The sequence below is a fragment of the Nelumbo lutea genome, chromosome 3 (genome assembly GCF_056320005.1).
Source record: "Nelumbo lutea isolate HS-2025 chromosome 3, American lotus-T2T, whole genome shotgun sequence".
In the NCBI taxonomy this organism is placed as follows: Eukaryota; Viridiplantae; Streptophyta; class Magnoliopsida; order Proteales; family Nelumbonaceae; genus Nelumbo; species Nelumbo lutea.
Window position 1 is genome coordinate 1,641,006 of NC_142686.1, and position 24,316 is coordinate 1,665,321.

The window sequence follows — 24,316 nt, forward strand, 5'->3', positions numbered from 1 at the left end:
ACTTATATTCCCTGCCTTCAAACCAAACATCTATACTATCTATAAAAGAGCATTCCTTCTTACTGAAATTTTCATTAAACGTTTTTTACCCCTCTTGTCTAAATATACAGAAGACATAAAGAGGGCATGAATATCTTTTACTCACTTTAGAAATTGCCCACTTATACCAAGAAACTACTCATGAATCATAAAAAGTTTTATCTTAGAGATATTCTCTCCCGTGCAATTGCACGTACACGCTTACTTGTAGTCTAAAAAAATTAAAAAGCTTTGATCCCTTGGACAAGAGAGCTTTTTTCCCCCACTAATTTTGAATAATTTCCAAGTCCCAAAATCTTAAAAAGCAACATGCAAACATCAAGTAATCAATTCCAAACAAAAATATTCAATCCTTCAATATGATGTGGGATGCAGCGCCTCCTCTTCGGTACAAATAAAAAAAAAAAATTCACGACCAGAGATCATTTCTCTCTGACCTGTAATACCCGCTCAATCCAAAACAGAAATCCCCAAGGATTCTAACCCCATAAACAGAACAAAAGAAATATATAAGGGGCAAATTAAAGTAAATGAGAATGATATAAAGATAAAAAAAGAAGAAAAAAAGAAAAAGATAGGTCAGCGAAGTCTCCTCGAAATATCTCAAACAAAGCTCTCCCTGGCTCAGAAACTCATGTACATCTTTTCTTTTTTAACTCTGCGACCATCAATAATCTTGAAGATCTTCTCTGTAATGCTTTTCTCATTGTTGGCCTCGATACAAACTTAAAAAGGTCCCAACAAGAAAATGGAATTTCCGGTGCCTCCGCTACATGCTCTGGTTCTCAAAATTTGGAAGGGGCTTCTTGCGAGCACCCAAAAGAATATGTCAACCGCCCCCCAATACTATTAGAAAATAGAGGATTGATTTGCACAAAATTTTGTTTAGGTAACATTGTTAGTTCCCAAAAATAACAGTTTGATCAATCAGAGTCCTTTGTAGAACCCGACGAAGAATCCAACCCACCGGAAGATTCGTCTCCATTAGTAGAGTTTGGTGGGCTTCCTTGATTATCCTCGTTACCACTGGTCCGTGATTTGCCAGGTCTTGAACGTATATTGGCCCACACAGGGAAGGGCTCCTGCAGACGAACTTTCCAGTAAGTGAAAATTAAATGCTCCTTCAGTGAATTGGAAGTACATAAGAATATATTTAATAGACTAGTTCTTAATTAATTATACATTAAGCGGTTTTTCCTCAATATCAATTGTTTCTCCTGTTGTGAGTTCCAAAAGCAAATCAAAACCATCTGGGTTGAAAACAAATTGATTCTTGAATCAAAGCACTGAACATGTTTTTGGTTGTAATTTTGTGTGTGTGTGTGTGTGTGTGTGTGTTTCTTTTTGTTTCTAAAGCTGAAGCAAAAAAAAAAAAAAATCTGGTTGTAATTTTGTATTGTTTTTTTTTCCTAAAACAACTTGTCTTTACTTCTCAAAACAAAAACACAGTTCAATAACATGTTTCAATTTTTAAGGTACCCAACTTTGACCAGAAAAGCTCAAACCTGATCACCAGCATTTGGACCATCAGTGCGAAATAGAATAGGACGGCATCGCTTATCCTCATTCATCAAGCTAGAGTTCTGGAAATGGGCAACTAGAGCTGCTTTCCCCTGGATGCGTGCATAGGCAAGTGATGCCACCTTTTCACTATTGAACTTCTCCCATTTCTTGCCATTAAATGCCTGCAAAGATGTATTTCCTTTTTCTCATAACCTTTTTCTGCTTGCTCTTAGCACAAAGTATGAGGCATTGGATAAACCTGACATAGAAATACTTAATAATTGCTCATCTTACTGCACTTAATGCAAGTCTCACCTTATAGAATGGAACAATCTGAAGAGGATCAATCAAATTGATGAATGCATAACCCACATTGCATTTGTTCTAAAATGAAACAAGGGAGACCAGAATCAGTAGAAGAAAACACAATTACTAATATCGCACTTCATCTTTAATCTGCTCTCCAAAAAGATGAAAAGAAAAAAATAATCCATTTGTGGCAAAAATCCACTTGCCTTGAAGTCAATTGGCAAATAGATGAAATCATAAGTTCCCCGATGTTGTTCATCAATTGTAGCCAAAAGCATCTTTGAAGTATACCTATAAATACCATTACATCAAATCAAAAGGGAACAGGTAAGTGAAAGAAAAAAAAAAAAAAGGAAAACTACTGAACATCTATACTATATAAAGCAGATACTTGCCTTGGTTACGGTGCAGGTCATAAAAGTTAAATCCAAATATCATATATAGTTTTTTTTATCAATAACACCATCTTCATTAAATTAAAAGAAGAGACGGAAAAAGGATACAAAGGGGGAGATAAAATAACTTAGCTCCCCAAAAACAGAAAACAAAGGGAATGCAAAGAAAAATATTAAAAACAAGCCCAAAAAACAGACTCCCTATTCACTCCTTGCTTGGCCAACCCATCCGCAAATGAGTTGGCACTCCTCTTCACCCAGCTGTACTGAATCTCAATGTCCCTACCCAGCCATAAGAACTGTTTTTTTCATTGTTAAAGTTCCACAAACCACTGTCCTCTGTCTTCAACCAACTAACCACCACCTTTGAATCACCTTCCAGAATCAAACAGCTGATATTTAATTCCTTTGCTCTTCGAATTCCTTCAAGCGCTGCAAGGATCTCAACCTTAAGAGAGTCACATTCTCCAATAGGGCCAGAATAAGGCAGTAACAATCCCTTCCTCATTCCTGAAGACTCCTCCAATCCCAGAGGGCCCTGGATTCCTTACACTGCTGCCATCAAAATTCAGCTTTATGAAGCCCGAGGGGGGAGAGGACCAAAACAAACAAAGAGTCCTCTTGCATCTAGCAATGGAAGCAATCTCTTTCCAGTTTCTTAGCAAGTCATCCATAGGAAAATCTAAAAACAACTCCAAAGATTTTAGCCAGTGGACAACTCTTAAAAGGATTCGATCTAACAACTCTTCCAATGTTCTTTCCTTGTCAGAAAAAATGCGTGAGTTTCTTTCTTCCCACAAAGACCAGCATACCGCTGCCCTAATACACCTCCACATAGTCTTCCCTCGCTTCATAGGCCAACTGAAAAAAGGAGAAAACAAACCTTGGACAATCTCCGGAGGATACTAAGAACACCCAAAGCGGGAGAAAATCCACTCCCAAACAGTTTTAGCAGCCTTACAAGAGACCATGAGGTGGTAGCCAGATTCCCCATCAGCTTTACAAATAGCACATCTATTAGGAAGTAGACAATAGTTGGGTCTCTTTCTCTGAAGTAAGTCTAAAGTGTTGATTCTTTCTAGGAAAATTTCCCAACAAAAAAAATCAACCCGAGAAGGAATAGGCCTGCTCCAAATTTCCTTAACTAGAAAGGACAACCCCAAGGGGATAGGAGGCTGAGTTAAGGTTTCAAAGAATGAAGCACAAGAAAAGGTACCAAAGCTAGAAAGGGTCCAAAATCCGGTGTCTTCCTTAGTAGGGTTTAGGAAGACACCCTCAAGGGAGGCTAGCAAAGCTACCAAGCTATCCAAGTCTATATCCCTAATTGCCCTACGCAGGCCAAGGTTCCATCCAAAGCCAGAAGTGGAGGCTGAAGGGGCCAAGAAAGAAGATATGGGTTCATTTTTCAAATCTGATAGAGCATACAAGGAAGGAAACCGATCTTTCAGAGGAGAATCCCCAACCCAAAGTTGTTCCCAGAATTTTATTCGGTTACCAGAGTTTAGGTCATACCTGATCCAAGGGGAGAAAACTAGAAGCAGATTGTGAATGGATTTCCAAGGAGAAGCAGCTGAAGCCCTTGCCAAGATTCCAGTATCCCATCCATTGTCTTCCAGCCCGTGAATGCTAGCCACAATCTTAGTCCACAATTTATCCCTTTCCAATGAAAACCTCCACAACCACTTCCCCAATAAAGCCATATTCCTTTTCTTGAAATTACCAATCCCAAGACCTAGTTTTTTACACCTAGTGACCACCTCCCAATTCACCCTATGATCTCTCTTCTCTTCTTCAGGCTCCCAGAGAAAGTTCCTTATTAATTTTTCCAAAAGATTTGAAACCTTTGAGGGGATCTTAAACACTGACATATGGTAAACAGGTAGGTTAGCTAGGGTAGACCTAATGAGAGAGACCCTCCCACCTAAAGAAAGATAAGTTCTCTTCCAGGCCACTAGCCTCTTCTCAAACCTCTCCACTACCGGAGCCCAAAAGCTAACACTCTTAGGATTATCTCCTAAAGGGAGGCCCAAATATGTCAGGGGCCAGTCCATAATTGCACAACCTAGCTCACCTGCAAATTCCCTTAGGTCCCTTTCGTTCACATTCACTCCCACCACACAACTCTTATCGAAGTTTACCTTGAGGTTAGATATCTGCTCAAAGAGTTGTATTATCAACTTTAGATTCCGGATCCAATTGAAGTTCCCTCCTTCACAGAAAAGTAAAGTATCATCTGCAAACTGTAGAAGTGTTAAGGGAACCTCCTCCCTTCCTACTCTCCATCCTCTTATCAAATTTCTCAAGTCTGCTCTATGGATCAATCTCCCAAGCACATTAACAATCAGGGTGAAAAGAAAAGGGGAAAGAGGATCTCCTTGTCTTAGACCTCTCAACGCAGGGAAAAAGTCAACCACAATCCCGTTCACCAGGATAGAATAATGGCAAGTCCTAACACAGCCCCAGATCCATTTACACCATCTGTCACCAAAACCAAAACTCCTCAACACCTCCATCAAGAAAGACCAATCAACCAAGTCATAAGCCTTCTCCAAATCCAATTTGCAAACCACTCCCTTCTTCTTTGACTTCCTAAAGCTCTCAAAGCTCTCATTTGCAATGAGAATCTGATCGGTGATTTGTCTTCCCTCCACAAAAGCACCTTGGTTGGGTGCGATAATAGAGGGGAGCACCTTCTTTATCCTGAGAGACAACACCTTTGCAATGATTTTGTACAAGCTAGTCACCAGACTAATAGTCTAAAATCCTTTGGTTAAGAAGCATCTTTCTTCTTTGGGACTAAGGCAATGAAAGTTGAGTTCAAGCCCGAGTTTATTACACCCCTCCTGTAGAACTCCTAAAAAATTGATCTAAGATCATTCTCCAAAATATCCCAACAATCCTGGTAAAAGGCCATTATGAACCCATCTGGACCCGAAGCTTTTGTCCTATTCATAGAGAATATGCTTCCTTTACCTCCTCCATATCAAACATTTTTTCTAACCACTCTCTCTTCTCTGCACTTAGAGACGGCCTATCCAAACCCTCCAACCACACTCTCCCATTCATAGGCCTTCTAAAAATAGATTTGAAGTGGTTTACTAGAGCCTCTGCAATTTCTGCCGGGTGGGACAACACTGATCCATCAACTTCCAAATTAAGATGAAATTCTTCTTTCTCCTCCCATTTGTCACTGAATGGAAAAACCTTGTGTTTCTGTCTCCCTCCTTTAGCCACTTACACCTGGATTTTTGCCTCCAACTGATTTCCTCCTTAACCAAGATGTCCACCATCTGCCTCCTCAAAACCCATCTCATCTTCCTTTCTTCCTCTTCAAAGGAGCCTCTCTCTTCCTTCAGGTCCAAATCCTCGATTTGCTCCACCCAAACTTGTTTTCTCTCTTCTAATCTTCCAAACTCCAGCCTATTCCACTCCTTTAATTGTGATTTTAAGTATTGTAGTTTCTTGTGGAACCTCATTCCCTGCCAATCAACTACCGGATTAGCTTGCTCCCACCACTCTCTGATCTTCTCAATGAAACCCGGATTAGTCAACCACATGTTTTCAAACTTGAAAGGGGTAGGCCCAACTCCTCTTATTTCCTCCTTGACCAACACTATAGGCTAGTGGTCTGAAGTAAGTCTAGGGAGAGCCCTAGAAGTAATAATGTCCCAATGTTCCTCCCAACCTGTTGAGAATAAAAATCTGTCCAACTTAGAGCCCAAATATCATATATAGTTAATACTTGCAAATGTGCAAAGCATGCAGTCTTAAACTAGTATATCTAAAAACATTATTTCCACCAAGGGAAGTCTACAACAGTTAAAACCAAGAGACAGTATTTGATGAATGGGCCAGAATAAAGAAAATCCATGCCTAACTCCCTTATCACACCTAAATAATGGTGGATCAGCTGATAGCAACCAGAATGCCTTGGGAGCCCTCCTAACCATTTGCCGTTCTGGCTAATATCATGCATAAACAGAGAACTCCATCAAATGGACTATAAAATGCATGGAACTTTGTTGCACTGGGAACCCTCCTAACCATTTGTATTTTGTAATTCTGGCTAATATCATGTACAAACAGAGAACACCATCAAATGAACCATAAAATGCATGAATTTCAAATACTTTCACATACTTTGTTGCATTGTAGACTCTATAGGTATATGGCAAGTCCACAATTTTTGTCAATGCATATCACTGTTAACAAATTGATGTTTATTTCTGGTAACCTCTTTTTCAATGTGTGTGTGTGTGTGAGAGAGAGAGAGAGAGAGAGTATCTACATACTTGTTAGGAATGTTCTTTATCATAAGTGTTGTCCGGGTGTCCTCTCCACGCAATATGCAGTCAATGTCAAGTTCATACTGCTTCTTGTTCTCAGTCTGATTGGAAACAGTATCACTTCTACGACCTCTAAGCCGCTCATTAGGTGCATCAAATGAACTTGCCATTGGGATTGTTGGGCTTCGTCCAGGGAACATGTGACATCTTTGCTGAGGGGAATGCAGTCCAACATTTGTAGAGGGAATAGATGGGTCCATATGGTTGCCACCCACATGAAATATGTTATGAGAAGAAAGTTCTACAGGATGCAATGTAGAACTACCCGGAAATCCTGTACTCCCAAGAGAACCTGGAGGGAAATTGGACCTCTCAGGAGATTCTCCTAAATATGCATGCCGCCTATCCCATAAAGAGGGATTAACAGCAGGTGCTGATCCAACATGGTGGTGTACAGGTAATACTGGGTTCAGCAAATGGGATGGCACCCTCGGAAGGCCATTCAATTGTGGAGCGGCATGATTATGAAGACTATTGACGAATGATGGTGAGTTTGACCACATCATGGGAACTGGAGGACGAGGATGATATGAATTGGAGTTACTCCACACATACTGATGTCCATGAAGAGGGCAGCTTCCATTTCTGGAAGAGCTGAAAACTGCAAATGAGATGGTCTATCAGCCACAATGCAAACCAATAAGAAATAGCAGAACTATATAGTAACAACGTAATCAATAGTTTTTAAGCAGAAAGATATCAATTTAGGTGGTATTTGGTAAATTGGTGTTTTTTGTTGGGTTTTGAAAGACAATGTTTTGGTTATATGTCAGCATTGATTCCCTATATCTTAACCACACCACACGTTCCAGAGCATTTTTTTTTCTTTTCTGGGTGGCAAGTACAACACACCTACCACATACCACAGAACACCATGTGGGGTCTGGTTTTGTTCAAAAGATGTGATTTCATTTCAACGATGTCACAGTGGGCCCAGTTATCTGAAACACACCACGCCTCTTCGAGAAAACAGTATAGAGCATCCCCTTGGCCTTGGTGTGAAAACAGTGCTAACTTTGTTAAACCAGGCTGGTAAATATTATGGAAATAATTCTATCATTTTAAGAATACGAAGTCTAAATATCAGACCCAAAAGCATTGGTCAGATGTGTGATTCTTTTTCAAGCCACATTTTTTCGTCCTTGCTATTCTCCTTGTTTTTTATTCTGGAAAAAGGGAAATTTAAGGACCACTTCAATTGGATGTAAAAGGAACCCTGCAAATTATACAGCATAATTAATGGGTATATGCAAAGAATGGAATTTGTGGAGTTTTCCCTAATATACAATCCAGGTATTTTTCAAGATCACTTGCCACCTCTTTTTCTCCCAATAAGTTGGAAGATGAAATAGAATAGATTCTTAGGTTATAATCCAATCATATAGACTTTCAGTGGAGATATTCTTGGCAAGAGTAAAAGGCAGTTGCCACCCATCTGCACAGCATTCAAGTGTACCTTGATGGTTGGTGCATTGGTGCATTGTACTTATAACAAAATGGGGCCTTAAGTTTCTATTTTGAAAAGTGTCCGTCGTTCTAAATCACTAGGACTGGTAAGTAACAGTCCCTCGGTTTAATGAGAAATACATATGCATTGAGCCAGACTGCCAGACACTTAAAAAATTCGAAAATAAAAAATAAAGCTTTACCAAATAATCAGTTCCACATACCACCATCATTAACGTCAAGTGGATGCCTATTTGAGCCTATTCTGTGGATGCACCTGTTATCAATTCCTTCTGATGGTCTAGGACTCATATTTGCTGCCATTGCCGCCATAGTGCCTGGAGAGTGGTAAGGGACACCATTGACTAAGCCATCATGATGCTCAGGCAGTGAATGAGGATGAAAACTTGTCAGGCTCTGAAAACCAAACTTCATCTGACCAAGTGAGTGGCTATGCTCGCCAAGTGCAGATTGATTGCCAAATGATGCAATTCTCACTGGAGAGGATATGTTATTTGGAACACTAGAAGATATTCCATGATAGAATGTGTTTTCTGCTAATGGACCAATAGGAACTTGGATCTTGGAGTGCAGACCCTGGATTGCTCCATGCTCCATACTAACAGATGTGGTTGACCCTTGTGAAACTGTTAGTGTGAAAGATGTGTTAGAGTAATACAGCATAAACTTTTCTTCCTTGGTGCAGCACAAATCAATTCTTTAACAAGTTGCCAACTTTATCAGGCAAGAACCATACCAAAGCATTCTGCTGGTGAATTATTAGGAGGGCTACCATGTGGACGAGATGAAAAGGAATCCTCTTGTTCCAGCTCTGGAGATAACTGTTGCATCAGACTGCAAAAAACATATTGTTAGAGGAGAGCCCCAAGAAATTCAGGCATTGGTAGAGTTATTAGAAATGACGGGCAATATTCTCAATTTTCTCGAGATTGGGGATTTTCAAAATTCTTTGAAGGCAAAATTTCTAGCTCTTAGTCAAGACTTAAAACTTGCTTCAAAAGATGGAAGGAGGGATTTAATTGTCAAAATAGATTGCTAAGTGGTCATAACCGCTTAAAAGTCTGACTGCCTCATTCAGGTGGATGACTAGAACAGCGAACAATCTAACTAAACATCTAGCTAGAATAGGAACCAACATGGATAATTCTTGTATGGAGAAAACCTGGGCAAAGGGCATTCTTGTTTTCTCTGTCATGTATGGTCATCATTTTGTCTTGTAATTGACTCTCCAGATGTCTCATAATTTAAATCCTAGTATTATAGCAACAAGATTAACCTTTTACAGTTTCTTATCAAAAAACATGTCTTTGGAGACTTGAATCTTTAGAAAGAAATGAACTCCTTCAGAAGCAAGGACTGGTCGTACTAGTAGGAACTAGGAAAAAATGATAGGAAAATGCAGAATTCCGCATGAAACATCAAAAGCAAGAACTTAAAAATCAGTAGAGTTGAGATGGAAAAGTAGAAACACCAGAATAAGACTTGATGAGAGTTTTTAAATAGAAAAAAGGTGTCTGTCATTGTATCGCCATGTTAGAGAGTGAGAGAGAGAGAGAGAGTATGCTTGGACAATACCACCGTCTTGCACCACCAGGGCGGCTTGGCTCAAGCTTGATCCGTTTCCCTGCAATATCACTCCGGTTCAAAGCACGAAGAGCAGCATCTGCAGCCCTAACATCATAAAATTCTATGAACTTGTGATGGTGTTTGTGTGGGGTTTCACGGATCTGCATGCCACAATTAATAACTAAGTCCATATCATTACAATACATGTTTTAGAAAGAATCAAGGCAGAAGATTAACAAAACAAGCCCACCTCCTTAATTTCTCCATAAACACCAAATATCTGACGGAGATCATCATTTGAAACAGAAGAATCTAGGTTGAACACCACTAAAGTTCCTTGATTAATATCTTTCTCTGAAGGATTGTCCTAAAAGCCAATAACCCATGATTTATGAAGCAATACCATGAAACAGGCAAGCATGTGGTAAGTAATTGGAAGAAATGAAAGAGTTTGCATGTACATAAGCACATGATCATAATTTAGTCCATGTAACCACCAAATTTTACAAAATAGTAGGAATTCTAAGATCTCTCCATTTTCAGTACTTCTTTTGACTATCTGGGAAGCTGCAACAATAAAACATCATGTGTTTGATGGGAAAAGCAGAAGGGCAAAGCATCATACCTTAGGAATTGAGTAGTGTATGTCAAGTTTCCTCCGCCTTAGTGGCTTGTTCTGAAGTGCTCTCATTGCATTTCGTGCTGCCCTTATATCATAATAAGAAATCATAACAAATCCGCGATGCTTGCATGCTGTATAAAGAGTGCGGATATCTCCATATTGCTGCACAAGTAGAATACAGTCATTGGAATAAAATGACAGGCTGAACACTGAATTAAAGAAAAAGGATGAAAATGCTAGCATGAAGTGATTTCTAACTTAAACATAGAATAGATAAAGAAATTACAAATACCATAGAAATAAAGAATACCTCAAAAAGAGCCTTTAATTCTGTATCCTCAACATGGCTATTTATATTTCTCACGAAGAGTGTCCTGGAGGGGTGTTCACCATAAGGGTGTTCCCCTGCAACAGAGCCATAAGAAACTCCCTGCTGACCATTGGAAATATCTCCAGAAATACCAGAAATTTGGACCCCACAGGAACTGTCATCTCCTTCTAGTTCCATCCCTCCACCACTGCTAAACAGATCAAAATCTTCTGTGTCATCCCCACTATTTGGTAGGGCAATGTACTCCAATTCATCAATTACACCAGAAAGCAGGTCATCATCATCAGGAAGGAGGTTTCCGATTGTTTGTGCCTCAATTTCATCAAGGGATTCAAAGGGCTCCTGTTCCTCATATTGGGAGGCAACAGTATCAACAGATTTTCCAAATAGAACATCATTGGATGATAGTTTTACTGCACAACAAATAGAAAAATATAAGCAGAGAATACAGCAAGTAGATATAGCAATGCATGTAAGGCAGCAAATAGTAGTCTGCATATAACAGCATTGCTTCGATAAATAAATTTCAAGATGGAAACTTACACTTCCTGCTAAATATTTCTGAAAAGGAGCTTGAGAATAGACCATTCTCACATAGCACTGAATTCTTCTCTATTCTGCCACCTTCCATAAAATAAGATGCTGGCTGCACAAATAGATTGGACTTTGCTGCCACATCTTGGTCCACAGATCTCCACAAGGTCATGGATGAATTGGCTGTTTTATCTGTCATCACAACTTGGTGCTCTAAGTTAAGCTTAGCATTCTGGTCTCTGACAGGGTAAGATGCAGGTAATTCCAAACACTGCATTGAGTGTGTTCCCATTCTGGTCTCTGACTTGCTCCCTGATGTTCGTGATATTGCACCCATTCCTACTCCTGAAACACAGCAATACATCCATAAGATGCAGAATGACTAAAAGAAAACAAAGGACAAAAAGAAAACATCTTGATGCTGGACAACATACAAATGGCTGAAAGATCTACCCTAGAAATTATGGATGAAGTTGCATGGATATCTAGGAGAAAACAAGAGTCATGTTGGTTAGGTTTAAGAGGGGTTTTAAGACTAAAATTGCAATGACAGGTTGCTACAAGCAAATCAACTTAGAAGAGTAGTAGGGATCAAATAATGGGAAAACAATAGGTTGAAAATGAGCTTTATCAAGATAGTGGCCACTGATTAGTGCAATGGTAAACTCTTGGACCAACAAGCATGAAAATACAGGACAGAATCTGAGAGTTGCAACTTTTGGGGAAAAATGACAAATGTTAGGTCTGTGTTACCCCCCGGCGACACCCAACACACACAAGAACCTTCACAATGAGGGGTAATGGCCCTATCTGTATCAAGCTTGCTTCAATGAGGCTTAGCTTGAACATACTAGGAACTTGAGAGTGTTCAAAAATTCAGAAAGAAAAACAGGAAGAGGTCTGAGCTATGCTGTTTATGAACTACAGAAAATAACAGAAATAACGAGTCAACAAAGAAATATGGTGAGAGTATAAGAGGAAATAAGAGCTAAGTGAATGGTTTACCATTGAAGTAATAAAGAAAAATTAGAAAGCATGGCTGAATATAACACAAAAACCAAGTACACTAGTGTTCAAAAATAGATGAAATACCTACTATAACCCAAAGAAAGGTCCTAACGGTGTTGCACCACTAGCTTTATCTAAGAATCAGCACTTTCAAAAGTTAGGAGTCAAAACCAAACTGCAATATTCTAAGAAACAATGTAACTTGTATTCATCTTTACAAAAGAGTGATTACAATGGCTTTTATAGATGAACTCTATTTGAGATCTACATGATATTTATTTTCCTAATAAGTGCAACTAAATATGGAAATACTTGCTAAGAAAAAGTATTTAATCTAACTATATCTAGTAGATCTTCTCAATCTCTATCAAATCTTTACTTGATTTAATTGAAAGAATCTTCAACTCAGAAACACAGGACCTACTTGAGCTAAACAAATTCTAAATTCATTGACTTACTAGAATGGGCCTAAGTTCATGGGCCTTGGGCCCAGCCTGACAACTTATTAAGCTTGGGCTTACAGGTGCAATTCCAGGGAATTGGGCTGAAGTTTATGTGGATTTCTGAAAACCAATAGTTAGTCCATCTTGGCAGCCACACAAAGGACCATAAAGACCAAGATAAAACCATGGATTTGGCTTCCTTTTTCTTAGAATCTGGCCCCACAACATATCCAGATATCTGTGCAATCAAGGAGCAGTGAAAAATCTTACAAGTAGTGTTATCATGCACTGGGAAATGAAGATTGAAATAAATATTGTATAAGGGATATAATAAGAAAATATAAAAGGAAAATGCCACAGAAGGAAATAGTCCCTACCGAGCAACCAACAGCTTCAAGTGGCTAACTGAAGAGATCAAAATCTACTAAATCTACTAAAGACTGGAATTCTTTCACATAATCTTATCTAATTTCTAAAATAAATATATAAGGGCAAATTACAGATTACCACCCTGTACTTTGAGGGTAGTGACAAGCCCCTGAACTTTCAGATTCCAACATTTTTCCCCTTCTGTTATCATTCTGTCATTTAACTTCTAAAAAGATTCTTTTTCTAAAGAGGTGAAGTGTTGTATTAATAACAAAAAAATTACATGCCCACATCTATACAGCAAGGAGCTGTGCCAAAATAACCGCTATCTGTATAAAATATCGATTAAACATTATAAAAAAGCAATTGAGCTTTCAAAAAAGAGTCATGTGGTATATCCGTAAAACATCTGTGCATTGAAACCCAAGAATGAATTCTACCCCATAAATCCTTCTCAACTGCCGCCTCTGATTCTCCCAAGCCTTCAAAATTTCTGGCATTTCTTTCCATCCACATGGTCTAAAAAATTTCCAAATGCAGCACCCTCCACATTACTTTTCCTTTTTTACTCAAGCCCTTCAACTGCCAACAAATTAAAAGCTCCACCACAAATTTTGGAAAGCACAACTGAAGCCCAAAAAGTCCAACACTTTAGACCACAGCCTTCTAACAAATGAGAAATGCAAAATTAGATAATGAGCTGATTCCCCTTCTTCATCACAGAAGATACAGTTGATGTTATCAATCAAACAACCCCTCTTCAACAAATTATCTCTAGTCAGACATCTGTTAAGAGAGGCTGTCCACAGCAGAAAGGAGACCTTTGTTGAAGCGACTGTACACCAAATACTTTCCCAAGGGAAGTTACTTTCACCCCTCTCCACCAATGTGCCATAAATGACTTAACTGAAAACTGCCATCCTTGCACCATCTCCATTCTCTTTTATAAGAATCCCCTGACCTGCTTGGGTTTTGTCTGTACAGCTTTTGTAGAAGATCAGCCATTTGCTCCACCTCCCGGTCATTTAGATTCCTCCTATAAGTGGGTTTCCACACTGCTGTATCATTGTGACAAGACATCGCATCTGCCATTGTAGCTTCTTTGTTTTGAGCCATATAAAAAAGGCAAGGGTAAACCTCCTTCAAGCTAGTCTCATCACACATATTATTTACCAATTCTTTTGGCAGGTAATATCAGCCTAGAATGCCCCAGCTCTTTCAAGAATTCCAATGGATCCAAGAGGTTGTAAGGCCCCAACCTCTGTTTTTTTCTTTTCGATAATTACCCAACTTCTGGGGTTGGAACACTTTCTGGGTGTCTTCACAAACTTTGTCTCAAATTAATATGAGGTTAAAAGTGGGGGAAATGAGAATAATCTCCACAATGTCACAAGCCCAAAAGTGATAACTGTGAATGACTAGCCTCCCAGAGAGGAGGAAGAACAATCAAAAGGATCATCCAAGAAGCTTATTTAGCGCAAATGGCATCCTTGTGAGTTAGAACTTAGAATCCAGAACCTATGCTCAATTTGTATGTACAGAATATCATTTATATAACAGATATAACAAACTATTTATTTGATTGCACAGGCCTCAGTTATGTCAGGATCTCAAACAACCTTTGGTCTTTTATGGGCTAGAACAGTGAACACCTGGTAAATCAAACTACAGATACTCACCATGGCTATCAGGCATATTTTCGGACGTCCAAAATCCAACTTTTCTCTGGTAAATAAGAAGACAGGAGGGAAAAAGGTAACTTAGATAACCAAATTGGAAGATTTGAACTGCTTAACACTTAAACGAATACATAAATTTGGAAGCTGTCTTGCGGATCAATACCTCGGCAGGAAAACGGAATTCCTCAAAGAAGTAGGACGATGGAGACAAACCCCTTTGATCCATTACTTCAGATGGCATCGTGCAACTCAGAAACCACAACCCTAAGAAAGGAAATAAATTTCAATATTCCATATATCAATTGCTCCTTCTACCCGATAGGAAATTCAATATTTTCCCTGTCTGTGTCCTTCACAAACAAGAGAAACTAACATAAATTAAAAAGAAGAAGAAGAAGAAGAAGAAGAAGAAGAAGAAGAAGAAGAATAAGAAGAAGCAGAAATCCATTAAAATATGTATAAATTATACAAGCAATAAAAGATGATAAAAAATGAAAATAAGAACAAATACTAAATTGATGCAACTGCATAATGCAACCCTATCGCAAGGAAAACAAATGCATAGCTACTGAAGGGAAAAGAATAGCGATTTTCTTCAAGAATCTTGAAGATCGTAAAACAGAATCAAAACCATGAAAAATAGAGAACGAAAAACGGAATTTTGATTTACTCAGTTGAAGATCATCAAATATAACGAAGACAAAGAAGAAGAAGAATTAGTTCACGCATATATCCGAAGAAAGAGTTTTTCCTCTACAATCGAAACCGAAGAAAACATTAGCTACCGAATAAAAAAACGAAGATTCTACGAATCAGTCGAAATTGAAATAGAAACAGAAAAGATCGGCACGAAACCTCACAGTTAAAACCCAATTCAAACAAAAGATCAAATTATAACCTCCAAAACCGTCATAAACAAATAAAGTTTCCACCTTTCCATCATAAAACCAACCGATCAACTAATCAAAGCACCAAAAGCAACAAGAATTCAACAAAAAAAACGGGAGAGAACTCACCACCAAAGCATTATCTCCAGCTCAAACGCTCCTCTCTCTCTCTCTCTATCTAACTCTTCCGTGATATTCAAGCTCGAGGATAAAAACATAGAGAAAAACGATATAATTTAAACAAAAGAGAGATCGAAGAGACGGAGGTAGAGAGACGAGGAAAATCAGAACGGATTCGGCATAATCAAGAGGATCGAGTAAGGGATCTCGGCTTCTGTGCCGTGTAAGAGCCTCCTACTTTATGATTCTTTCCCTTCTTTTCCCTGCATTGCAAGCTAACACAGCCAGGACCAGAGAGAGAGAAGATTCCTTTATTATTATTTTTATTTAGAGAAGAATAAGAGCTTCCTATCTCTGGTCCGGTCACGTCGCATCCGGGGCCTCAAAGCCTTGAGTCGGAACCAATGGACTTTCCAACTGGGTTGAGCAATTCTCCGCAAGATTCCGAACCCTCGCTCGCCCGCTCCGAGAGAGGGCGAGAGAGAGAGAGAGAAAGAGAGAGAGGAGGGAGAGAGTGCAGAGACAGAAAGAGGTTTGTTTGCTTGCTTTGAAAAGAAAAATGTAAAAAAAGGCGGTTTATGTGGATAAACGGCGGTCGTAAAACGAACCAGGCCCGCTCCCTACTCGTGAGAGAGCGAGAGCGAGTAGATGCACTTGCGACTTGTGTCCGTTAACGGTGTAACAGCGTCAGCTCCAAATACGGGACGGGGTCTAACTGAATCGGCATTCAGCAGCGAATCGTAAGCAAATCGAACTCAAAGTCCCACTCGGCACTTGCCGTGAAAGATTTCTTCATTCTTCAAAATTGCCCAAGTATGTTCCCACTATCGCAATTGATGAAGAGGATAAAGAAGGGTATTTTAGTGAATTGAAAGAATGTAAGAAGCGATTACCTATTTACCGCCCGCAATTTTTTTTCGGGGGGGGGGGGGGGGGTGTTGCAGTCCGCAAAAGTGGTAAGTGGGTCTGCACAATTGCTGTGCAAATTTTAGTCAGAGGATATTTAGGTAATTTTAAAGTTGGGTCACTTGGATATAGGCACGGCATGCGATTTTCTAGTAAAACTGGAATGATGGAACAACTAACAAACCTCTTTTGCTACGACATGGTTTTAGCGCTAGCATTGGATTTGGATGTAACGTTGAGTGATGTCGCATACTTACGGGTGCAAATGATCCCTAATGCTAAAGGAGGATAAATAGAAATATGTAGAGTGTAAAACCTTATATTTTGTATTATTTTATATGTATTTATATTATATATATTTGTATTTGCATTCCTTTCAAACTGAGCATATGGAAAAACTTTAGATGTTGGGGATTAACAGCCTATGCTATTGAGAGATTATCTGGAAATGCCACATTACCACGAGAATGGATAACTTAGTAATTATATCTTAATTTATTTTGATTAAAAATAAAAGTATGGGTGTGAACAGGTGAATTGCCCAGAATTTGCCAACTGTCTCAATAGCCTATGCTATTGGGCCCTGATGTAACCGTTTTCGGCCACGTACCAATGTTTTGTGATATAAATTTTTTTGGTAAAGTACCTCGTTATTCGACCCGGTGGTGGCGTACCTTAGTGACGGGCTACTTGGTGGCGAACTGCCTGGGGGCAAACTCCCTGGTAGCAAACTGCGTGGGGGCGAACTGCCTTGGTGGCAAACTGCCTGGGGGCGAACTGCCTTGTGGCGAACTCCCTGGTGGCGAACTGCCTAGGGGCGAACTGCCTTGGTGGCGAACTCCCTGGGGGCGAACTGCCTGGTGGCGAACTGCCTGGGGGCGAACTGCCTTGGTGGCGAACTGCCTGGGGGCGAACTGCCTGGTGGCGAACTGCCTGGGAGCGAACTGCCTTGGTGGCGAACTGCCTGGGGGCGAACTGCCTTGTGGCGAACTCCCTGGTGGCGAACTGCCTGGGAGCAAACTGCCTTGGTGGCGAACTCCCTGGTGGCGAACTGCCTGGGGGTGAACTGCCTTGGTGGCGAACTGCCTGGGGGCGAACTGCCTTGTGGCGAACTCCCTGGGGGTGAACTCCCTATTAGGCGGCCAATGCCTTGGAGAATGTTGGAGCTCCCTGGTGCGGCGCAATCCGATTGCCCTCAGCATGAGGTGGTCTTCTTTCCTTTGTAGGCTACGGGAGATGAGGGACCTGCGAGAACTTCATCTTTTCCTCCTCTTTGTAGGTGGCGAGAGCTGAGAGACCTGCGAGAACTCCATCTTTTCCTCCTCTTTGTAGGTGGCGGGAGCTAAGGGACCTGCGATAACTCCATCTTTTCCTCCTCTTTGTAGGTGGCGGGAGCTAAGGGACCTCCGAGAACTCCATCTTTTCCTCCTCCTTGTAGGTGGCGGGAGTTGAGGGACTTCCGAGAACTGCATCTTTTCCTCCTCTTCGTAGGTGGCGGGAGTTGAAGGACCTGCGAGAACTGAATCAGAGGTCCCGGGGGTACTTTCCCGGTGGGGGCTCTCCGATGCTTAAGTTAGCACTCTTATTGTAGAGAGCTTTGAAGATAATATGAGAGAGCTAGAGAGCAGGGTTACTTCCCTTTCTTTTCCCTCCCCTTCCCCTTTGGGGGGTGAGGTCTTTATATACCGGAGTCTTCGCGGGTTAGGTGGGTGAAAAGCCTCCAAACGATAAGACTCGTCGCATCCGGTCAAAACCGGGGTACGGTGGTGAACTCCTCAAGGTCGTCAGGCTGGCGCTTGTGTCAGGCGGCCAGGTCGGCGCCTGGGCCGGGTTGTCAGAGGGGTGCCTGCGTCAGTCGGCGGGTCAGTGTTTAGGCCAGGTTGTCAGGTCGGCGCCTGTGTCAGTCGGCGGGACAGTGCCTAGATCAAGCCGTCAAGCTAGCGCCTTGGCTGGATCATGCGCTAGGCTGGTCTAGGTCGGCCAGGTCGCGCAGGCCGTGCACAGTTCGCGCAGGCCGCGCGCGCACCGTGCAGGCGCGCGTCAGGCCGCGCCAGGCCGGCCAGACAGGTGCCCGGGTGGGTCACCAACTTCGTAAGTTTGTTGGCTGGGTGTTTTCCTAGTTGTCACGAGGTGCCACGTGTCACAATTTTATTGGAGGGCCAAATCTGCCCTCATCAGGCCCTAACAGCCAAAGTTAACCCGATCCTAATTGGTTGAATTCCGATCACCCTGGATCTTCGGATTGTATCTGATATATGTTATACATTTATACAAGTATATATAATATATGTTATTTATTTATTTCATTAAATATGTATATATGATAAAAATAATAAAAAAATACTTTTACTTTTTATTTAAATTGGTATATTTTATTTTTATTTTAACAATTTATTATTATTTTTTAAATAAATCAGATCAGATCAAATCTTATCTCAAGATTGGACTTTCCAATCAAATTTGAATATAGATCCTTCCTTACCTATCAGATCTGATTATATCTTCGAATAGGATCATCTCCACCATAAACACTATCAAATCGAATTTGAATATACCCTGCATCGAATCCAATCCATTTACACCCTTAGTTGCAGTGTTAATAATACCGTGGAAATTAAATTTGCCCCTGGCAGGCTGCATTGGGAATATTTTCCCATGTATAACATATAACTACAGTAAATATTCCTTATACACGGCTGTTAATTTTAGATAGGATTTTTGTAATCAGATAAACGATGCTCATACTCACAATCACTTGAAGCTATACATTGAGAATATCTCCCCATATATAAGGATATATCCTCAATACATGGTTACAAGTGGCTGTAGTTGTGAGGACGGTGTGAGCTTTGTGAGTACTGAATCTAAGTTTTTTGTTTTTTGTTATTGTTTAACTAGGTCCTTTAGTTGAGCTCATTACCTATGAGTCTGTGACCACAATCTTAAAACAATTCAGCAAACCCCAGTGTGTATATACCATGTGCAGTCACAGGACATGCTGTGAAGTCTGTATGAAGCGCGTTCTGTGAGGAGCATCCTACTGTACCCACCAGATACACGAGGCCCAACAACTAGATTGGATTGGGTATGAAATTTATTTGTAGGGGAATCCCACCCCATCCCAATTGTTAATATTAACTCCACAAAACCCTAACCTCCTATTGCCTGGAACGGGATCTGCTCCTCATACATGAGCGCCTCAGAGGCATATCCACACTGCATTGAAAATATCTCCCATAAATAAAATATGGGAGATATTCCCAGTGCATGATAGGATGTGCCTGTAAGATTGGTGAAAGGTGCCCTGTGTGAGGAACATATCCAGTCTCCTATTGCCTCCCCCAGAATGGCCAAATCCCATGAGTATTAACTGAAACTCTTAGCCTAATAGCCTCCCTTATCCCCTATCTAGCAGCAACCGACAATCTAGACATCTCTGACTATCCACCATAGCAACCCGCAACCATCTCTCTCAAGCTGCAAGTCTATAACGTCTTGAAAGTATTTTCCTATTGAATTGTTAATTTTTTCTTCTAATTCACTAATTGAAAAAGAAATCTTGCTCGGATTCATGATAGTATCACTAAAAAAATGCTTTACTAAAAAGTTAGAAAGGTGAAATCGAAACTGTCAATTTAGTTTAAAGGTTTTATACATCTTTTTCTTTTCCCTGATTTCTCAAAAAAAGCAAAAAGAAGTAAATTTTCGATAATTATACTAGTGCAAAATACAACACCACCAAATAGACATTGAATTTGATGTTCTTGGCATTTTACTTAACCTAGAAAACAAGTCTGAATTCAAGGATTCAGATCCTCAATGGGAATCTGTCTCCATCAGGGCTGGGGATGGAGGATTCGTTTTCTCCCTGGCAAGGATAGATGACGGGGATGGGGAGTATAGGCCCTACCTTGAGTCCACCCATTGCCATTCCTTTTTTTTTCTTTTACTAGTGCACTTAAATATTTAGGTGGGCAATTTCTTGTTGTCCATCTGCCTATGCAGTGAAATTATTAGTAGTTAGGGGTTCAACTTGGGTGGGCCGAACCTAAGCCTGGACTGAGTTCTTAGATTGGGTTTGGGCCCAAAAGTTCAAATTTTTATTTTCATTATTTTCATTATATATATAAGGGTAAATTTCTTAAATTACCCTTATCGTTTAGCTAATTCACTAAGTGTATCTTTACTGTTTGAAAATTAACTGATGCTATCCCTACTATTTCTGACAATTGACAAATACTTCCCTTATTATTAGCATCCATTATTATACGTCAAAACCTGTATACACATGAAACCACGTGGTGTTTAAAATTCTTTTAAAACTCAATATTACCCCCCTCGTCCCAATTCCCATGAAACTATAGAAATCAGCGTTCTTAGAGAACTTACTGCAGTTAAACATTCTGATTAAAATTTGAACTCTTCAACCTAGTCATACATCTCGGACTAGGTGGCTAACAGCCTGTTACCACAGCTCAGCATTCTGATTTCTGATCAAATTGTAGAAGTGGAAGCAGACTTTAGAGAGCAAAGGGAGAAGACGATGAATCAGTTTGGTATTTGAATGGAGAAGGGGTGATGAAACAGAGGAGAGAATGAAGGGGAAGAAGGAGAGAGAGAGAGGCCAGAGGTGATAGGAGGGGGACGCACATGGGAACTACTCGGGACGCACACGAGAACTGCTCTATTTCCACCTCTCATGAGTGCAATCTGCTTGAGAGCTTCTCTGGTTGCCCTTCGGTGACTAAACTTGCTTTAAGTTGGGGTTTGGAGATAAAAAATCTCTAATGCCTCTCCCGCTGTCCAAGCTTTTGCAGGCTAATCACATTTTCCCAAGTCGGACTGCCCTCTACCGCCACTGGTTCGAGCACCTATGATTTGCTCTGGGAGGCTGAAACACAAGCTCCATCAAATAGTTTGACCTTTCTGATGCCAGGGGCAATGGATGCAGTGGTGGTGGCAGAACAGGGGAGAAAGAAAAAGAAAAATAAGAAGAGGAAGAAGGAGCATAGAGCCCCTTGGCTGGATATGAGATTTTCCTGTTAAGTTCTGCTAGAACAGTCAAAAGATTATTTTCAAATCAACTTCTAAGACTGTTAGGGCCATTCTTTCTACTTCCAGGAGCTTCAACAGAGTTTGATGAACCAGTGTTTCTTTCCCCTTTTCCCTGTTTTATTTGGAAAATTTGAAGAAGAATAAAGGGTAAAGTAGTCTTTTTTGTCTTTCGGTTAACAGACGTCAATGGTAAGGGAAGTATTAGTCAATTGTCAGAAACAGTAGGGGTAGCATTAGTCAATTTTCAAACAGTAAAAATACACTTAATCAATTAACTAAACCATAAGGGTAGTTTAAGAAATTTACCCTATATAGAATTCTATGCAAGTTGGACCTAGGTTGGACAATTTGGGCTTGACATTGGGCTCAAATTGTTCTTGGGCCTTAGGCCCAATTCTTATGGATGAACCTGGATTGAACTTAAACCCATCTCAGCCCAGCAGACTTGCACCTCTATTAGTAATGACATTTGTTTTTGCATACACCTCTATTAGTAATGACATCTATTTTTGCATATACACAAAGTGTTTGCTTCAACACCCACTGACAATGTGTTTAATTAGAGTGTTACTTGATATTAGTTTAGATTTCCTCCCAACAAAAACTGTCCCAACATATTCTAACATAATCTATGTCCACACATCTCATGCATGGTGGATCCTACTCTGAGGTGTGGACATAGATCATGTTAAAACTATGTTGGGACAAGTTTTGTTGGGAGAAGATCTCAACTCCTTTGATGCACTCTCTAGATCTATAGTGCTTCATGTCATTGGGTCTGACATCAACCAAACATGTCGTTCAACAATGACTAGTGGCCGAGGACCCGTGCTATGCATGGGATTTATTAAGTGAAAGATAAATAATAGAAAGGGTCATTTATTAAAATACCCTTATAGTTTCATGGATTTACTAAAATCTACCCTATAGTTAGCATTTTACTAAAACACCACTTATGATCTGCAATAGATTTAATCAATCTTTCATTAGATGATAGTGGAAATGACAGTGTTAACCCTAATGTTCATTTAAATAAATTTAATCAAAATAAAATAGAAATAAAAATATCATTTTTCCTTAATAAGACATGGGCAACCACTCTATTGGTTATATTTGGCTAATTTTGTTTTCTATATTAAAAAAGTGATAAGGGTATTTATGGAATAAAAAATCATGGGCCTACTAGCAAAACAAACACTCGTTAATGAAAGGTTGATTAAGTAAATAAGTTGTAAAATATATGAGATGTTTTAGTAAAACGAAAACTATAAGGTAGGTTCAAGGTTCAAGGTATCGACATGTATCGTTCCAGGACCCCTCCGATACGCCCCTACAGTGGGTGCATCGGGGGTTTGATCGATTCAAGGGTGGAGGAGCTCTAAATCGACCACCCTAAACCGGTTTTGAAAAAAATAAAAATGTAAAAAAAAAGGTATTGATTCGCTCGATACACCCCTATCGACGTATCGAGCTATCGATATTTTGAACCTTGGGTAGGTTTAAGTAAATATGTAAAACTATAAGGTGTGTTCTAGTAAATGACCCTAATACAAACACATAAGAGTACACAATTATTTTATATTTTTTAAATTTTAAATAATTAATAATTGTTCATATTTTATATACTACTTTTAATAAATTATTTATAATACAAAAATAACAATAATTAATTTTAGTTAGGTTTATTCATCAAACTTATGAAACTGGCCAACCCGACCAACTCGACCCGAGTAGGTCAATTTTCTAGTATTTTATGTCGGCTTTAGTTAAAAAAATTCCCAATTCGACCAAGTTGGATCAGTTTCACTTTAGCCATTTGTAAATCGACCTAACCATGGATATATTAATATTTTATATTTTAAATATAATTATTAATATAAAAAGTGATAAATTTCCCATATTTCTTAGTATAAAATGTTTTATTTCATAAATCTAATTTTTAAATATATTTTTTAATAATCACACTATAATTTTTAAAATTAAATTAAATTTTTAAGTTTAAATATTTTGAACCGATTGACCTTTTGTGAAAACAACCCAAACTAATACAACTTGAGTGGGTCGGTTTTCACAAAAGGTCAGTCGGTTTCAGCTGACCAACTCCCCATCTTGACCAGGTCAATTTGGTTGGCCAAATAGCCTACAGCCGGATCGAACCAACTCAAGAACACTCATAATTTTAGCTAAATTATTAGTCTTATCTCCAATAAATAACAATTTTTAATCTATAATAAATATTAATTAATCAATAAGTTATAACAAAAATACAATAAGTACAATAAATTAAATTTAAAAGATTCAATAATAGTAGTTTAATCTCTAATAATTATTGAAAGTTTTCTGTTAAATAAAAAAACAAAATAAATTTATACATAATCATTGAAAATACATTTATCATAAAAAATAATAAATAATTACTGAAATACAATAAATATTAATTTTAGTATATATAATTATATAATAAATACAGATTAAGAGTTTAAAATTATTATTAATAAATATAAAATTTTTTGAAAGTTATTTTCTTGAATTATTACTTTATATAAGTGAAATTAGTTATTTACAATATTATGTAAAAATATTAAATTATTATTATTAATTTCAATACTATGTTATAGTTATTTTTTCTACTTTTCATATTTTTTTAATTTATTACATAACTTATTTATTTTAAATATTTAAAATATAGTTGTGTTAAATATTTTTTTATTTAAAATACTTAAATCATATGTAAAAT

General features: G+C 39.0%; 1 protein-coding gene across 5 annotated transcripts; it reads right to left on the reverse strand.

Annotated features, from left to right (window-relative positions):
* Positions 1 to 362: 362 nt before the first annotated feature.
* Positions 363 to 16,567, reverse strand: LOC148862324 (protein MEI2-like 4). 5 transcript variants are annotated; one of them, XM_088979034.1, is made up of 15 exons: positions 15,628 to 16,567; positions 14,775 to 14,961; positions 14,612 to 14,657; positions 11,122 to 11,457; positions 10,558 to 10,991; positions 10,251 to 10,409; positions 9,876 to 9,992; positions 9,638 to 9,786; positions 8,796 to 8,893; positions 8,263 to 8,685; positions 6,539 to 7,193; positions 2,058 to 2,142; positions 1,858 to 1,926; positions 1,545 to 1,724; positions 363 to 1,121 (listed from the first exon to the last, which is right to left on the reverse strand). In XM_088979034.1, the coding sequence occupies exons 2-15, from the start codon at positions 14,850 to 14,852 to the stop codon at positions 963 to 965; spliced, it is 2,988 nt and encodes a 995-aa protein (XP_088835160.1). In that variant the 5' UTR covers positions 14,853 to 14,961; positions 15,628 to 16,567; the 3' UTR covers positions 363 to 962. The 5 variants fall into 5 exon arrangements, with proteins under 5 accessions (XP_088835160.1, XP_088835159.1, XP_088835157.1 ...); XM_088979033.1 differs by having other exon boundaries at positions 14,775 to 14,875; positions 15,628 to 16,422; XM_088979031.1 differs by having other exon boundaries at positions 9,635 to 9,786; positions 14,775 to 14,875; positions 15,628 to 16,422.
* Between the last annotated feature and the right edge of the window lie 7,749 nt (positions 16,568 to 24,316).